Genomic DNA, 3402 nt, shown 5'->3' with positions numbered 1-3402 from the left:
CTGCCTGCAGGCACTGAGGGGACAGGAGCCAGGAACAGACAGGCTAAAGGCAATCAGCCCTGGGAAGACATTGAGCTGAGACTTCACTTGGGGAAACATCTTCACAGCCCTGGACATGGTGAGTCTGTGGATGCAGGGCAATGTCCCCTGTGCTCCTGGAGGGATCTCCTGGAGCCAGCACACCCCAGAGACTGGGGGATGTGTCAGGAGGAGTCTCCCAGTTTCTCTGAGGCACAGGAGGAGGAGAAGGATATGCTGGAGAGCCGGGCTGCCCTGGGCACCATCAGAGGGACAGGGCAGGATGGCTCCTGCTGCCAGGGATGGCTGCAGGGGCTGAAGCTGGGGCTGCAGTCAGGGCTGCCCAGGGCTGTCCTGCAGAGCAGCTCCTGCAGCCCTCAGGGCTCTTGGCCAGCCCAGGGCATGTGCCACCTGCCAGGGACAACTCTCAGCCTGCCTGGCAGCTCCCCATGGACTGTGGGGAGAAGTTGGAGGTGGAAGGAGTGACCCCCATCAGGGCAGATTCCTACTGCTGTGCAGATGGTGCTGCATGGCCAGGGCTGCTCTCAGTTTTCTCCTCAAGGGAAGGGAAAGGGGCTGTCAGGTGTGTCTGTGTCACTGAGACTCCTGCACTGTCCCACTGGGCATCAGCAGATCTGCCTCACATCTCCCTCACAAAGTGCCTTCTCACCCTCCTCTGTCTACAGAGAGCAGCAGCACCACCTTGGCTTGCAGCATTTGTGTTTGTCTGAGCTGCCTTAAAGTTCTGCTGGCAGGGAGATATCCCTGGGCAGTGCCCTGTGCTGGGAGGAGTGTGCAGGGCAGAATTGAGCCCTAATGACTGGGCTGGGCTCTGGCAAGGGTGCAGGGATGCAGGGATATCAGGCCTTGGATACAGAGAAACAGCTCCTAATAGGCACAAGTCCAGGCAGCAGAGCCAGAAAAGCCCTGGATATCCTTCTAAGTCCATCTGCAAAGGAAAAGAGAGAAGGGTTTAGGAAGATTGACTTTGAAAATGGAGCCTTCAAAGAATCCACTTTGTTTTTCCAGCACACTGTAATTTTGATCACCATGAAATAGTGGGGGTCGTAATGAACACAGGGCAACTGTGTGGGACTAGCAGATCTGACTGAAATGGGGCACAGGAGCCCTGTTTTCCCTCTAGACTTCTCAGTGTTCAGGCTGAGAGCAGTGCTGAACAAGAGGTAGTAACTCAGCAGTGCAAAATGGATATTAAAAAAAAAAAAAAAAAAAAAAAAAGTTACTGAAGTTCCTCCACAGGAAGAGAAGTAGTTTTGAGCAGATTTGTAATATAACTTCACAGGATTGACTCAAGAAAATCTTTTCCAGCTTGTCAATGTCTTCTCTCAGTGGTCCACCATGCCCATATGGCAGAAATGTCCAACAGCAGCTCCATCAGCCACTTCCTCCTGCTGTCATTGGCAGACACGCGGCAGCTGCAGCTCCTGCACTTCTGCCTCTTCCTGGGCATCTCCCTGGCTGCCCTCCTGGCCAACGGCCTCATCATCAGCGCCGTAGCCTGCGGCCACCACCTGCACACCCCCATGTTCTTCTTCCTGCTCAACCTGGCCCTCACTGACCTGGGCTGCATCTGCACCACTGTGCCCAAAGCCATGCACAATTCCCTCTGGGACACCAGGAACATCTCCTATTCAGGATGTGCTGCACAGGTGTTTTTCTTTGCCTTTTTCATTTCAGCAGAATTTTCCCTCCTGACTATCATGTGCTATGACCGTTACGTGTCCATCTGCAAACCCCTGCACTACGGGACCCTCCTGGGCAGCAGAGCTTGTGCCCACATGGCAGCAGCTGCCTGGGCCAGCGCCTTTCTCTATTCACTGCTGCACACAGGCAATACATTTTCCCTGCCCCTCTGCCATGGCAATGCCCTGAGCCAGTTCTTCTGTGAAATCCCACACATCCTCAATCTCTCCTGCTCTAAATCCTATCTCAGAGAACTTGGGCTTCTTGCTGTTAGTGTCTGTTTAGCACTCGGATGTTTTGTGTTCATTGTTTTCTCCTATGTGCAGATCTTCAGTGCTGTGCTGAGGATCCCCTCTGAGCATGGACGGCACAAAGCCTTTTCCACCTGCCTCCCTCACCTGATTGTGGTCTCCATGTTTCTCAGCACTGCCACATTTGCCAACCTGAAGCCTCCCTCCATGTCCTCCCCATCCATGGATCTGTCACTCTCAGTTCTGTATTCAGTGGTGCCTCCAGCCCTGAACCCCCTCATCTACAGCCTGAGGAATCAGGAGCTCAAGGTTGCAGTGTGGACACTGATGACTGGCTGCTTTCAAACTGGAAAATTCTGAATATCACTTGCAATAAAAGTAATCTTTGATACTTCTTGTTGGTTTCAATTTGAAGCTTTTTTTCCTTTGATCTACCTTTTTTAATATTGTCCACAAAAATGTCATCCTTTGTGCCATTTCCTGCTTTTTCTCCACCTTCCCTATGACCACAAACTCTGTCAATGAGGAGCTGCCTCGGTGGGTTTAAATTAACTAAAAGATCCCTCAGCAAAGTTTTCCCCAGAGATGCCCCTTTTGTTTCCTTCTCTGAAGCAGCAGAAGCAATGTCTGTGTGCAGAGCTTGGGGCAAATCACTGCTGACACAGCATGGTGCTGCTGTGAGGAGATGGAGCTGAGTGAGCACAAAGTCCATCAGACCCTAGGGCCAGAGAGGGCTGGGAGATGGTTGGGGAAAAAACATAGGTTTTTTGTGGAGGCCTCTGAAAGTCTGTTCCCATGAGCTGTGAGTTTCCTGTCCCACTGCAGATATTGTTGCTTAGAGCCAGGGATGCGTGACAGTTGCCACCAAACAGCCCTGATAATTTCCTTTGCTTCAGCTTTTATTTCTTTATTATTCCTTGTAAAAATTTCTTCCTCTTGCCAAGCCCTGTTCCCTCCCCTGCAAACAGCCCATCCCAGCATGCCCTTTTATCTCTTGCGCCCCTCCCCACTTCACTTCCTGATTGTCACCATGGAAAATCCCTTGGTGAGCAGAATCATCCTGTAAGTGTTTCAGGAATTGTCTGCAGGGTCCTGCAGTGCCTCGTGCTGCTCTCTTGGCAGAGGCACCAGCAGCCAGGGGGGCACATCTCGGCTGGTGTGTCTGGGTGTGGGGGTCCCTTTTCTGGGCAGTGAGGAGGGGCTGGAGAGGCTCTGCAGGACTGACAGGATGGGCTTTGGGGCTGTGTGGAGAAGCTGAGGGACCTGGGCTGCTGGACCTTCTGAAGAGGAGGCCCAGGGTTCCTCCTGCAACTGCTCCAAGGGCAGTTTCAGACAATCACGAAATCAGCCAGGCTGGAAAAGATCTGGGAGAGCATCAAGTCCAATCTGTGTTCTGACACCACCTTGTGCCCCGTGAACCTCCTCTTCT

General features: G+C 52.5%; 1 protein-coding gene across 1 annotated transcript; it reads left to right on the top strand.

Moving 5' to 3' along the window:
* Positions 1–1394: 1394 nt before the first annotated feature.
* LOC306816308 (olfactory receptor 14I1-like) lies at positions 1395–2333 on the top strand (the record flags this gene model as incomplete). Its single annotated transcript, XM_079332767.1, has 1 exon — positions 1395–2333. The coding sequence occupies one exon, from the start codon at positions 1395–1397 to the stop codon at positions 2331–2333; it is 939 nt and encodes a 312-aa protein (XP_079188893.1).
* Positions 2334–3402: the final 1069 nt, after the last annotated feature.

The sequence above is a fragment of the Erithacus rubecula genome, assembly GCF_903797595.1.
Source record: "Erithacus rubecula genome assembly, contig: scaffold_510_arrow_ctg1, whole genome shotgun sequence".
NCBI lineage: Eukaryota > Metazoa > Chordata > Aves > Passeriformes > Muscicapidae > Erithacus > Erithacus rubecula.
The sequence above is the reverse complement of the archived record's forward strand: the minus strand, read 5'-3'. Positions and strand labels throughout refer to the sequence as shown.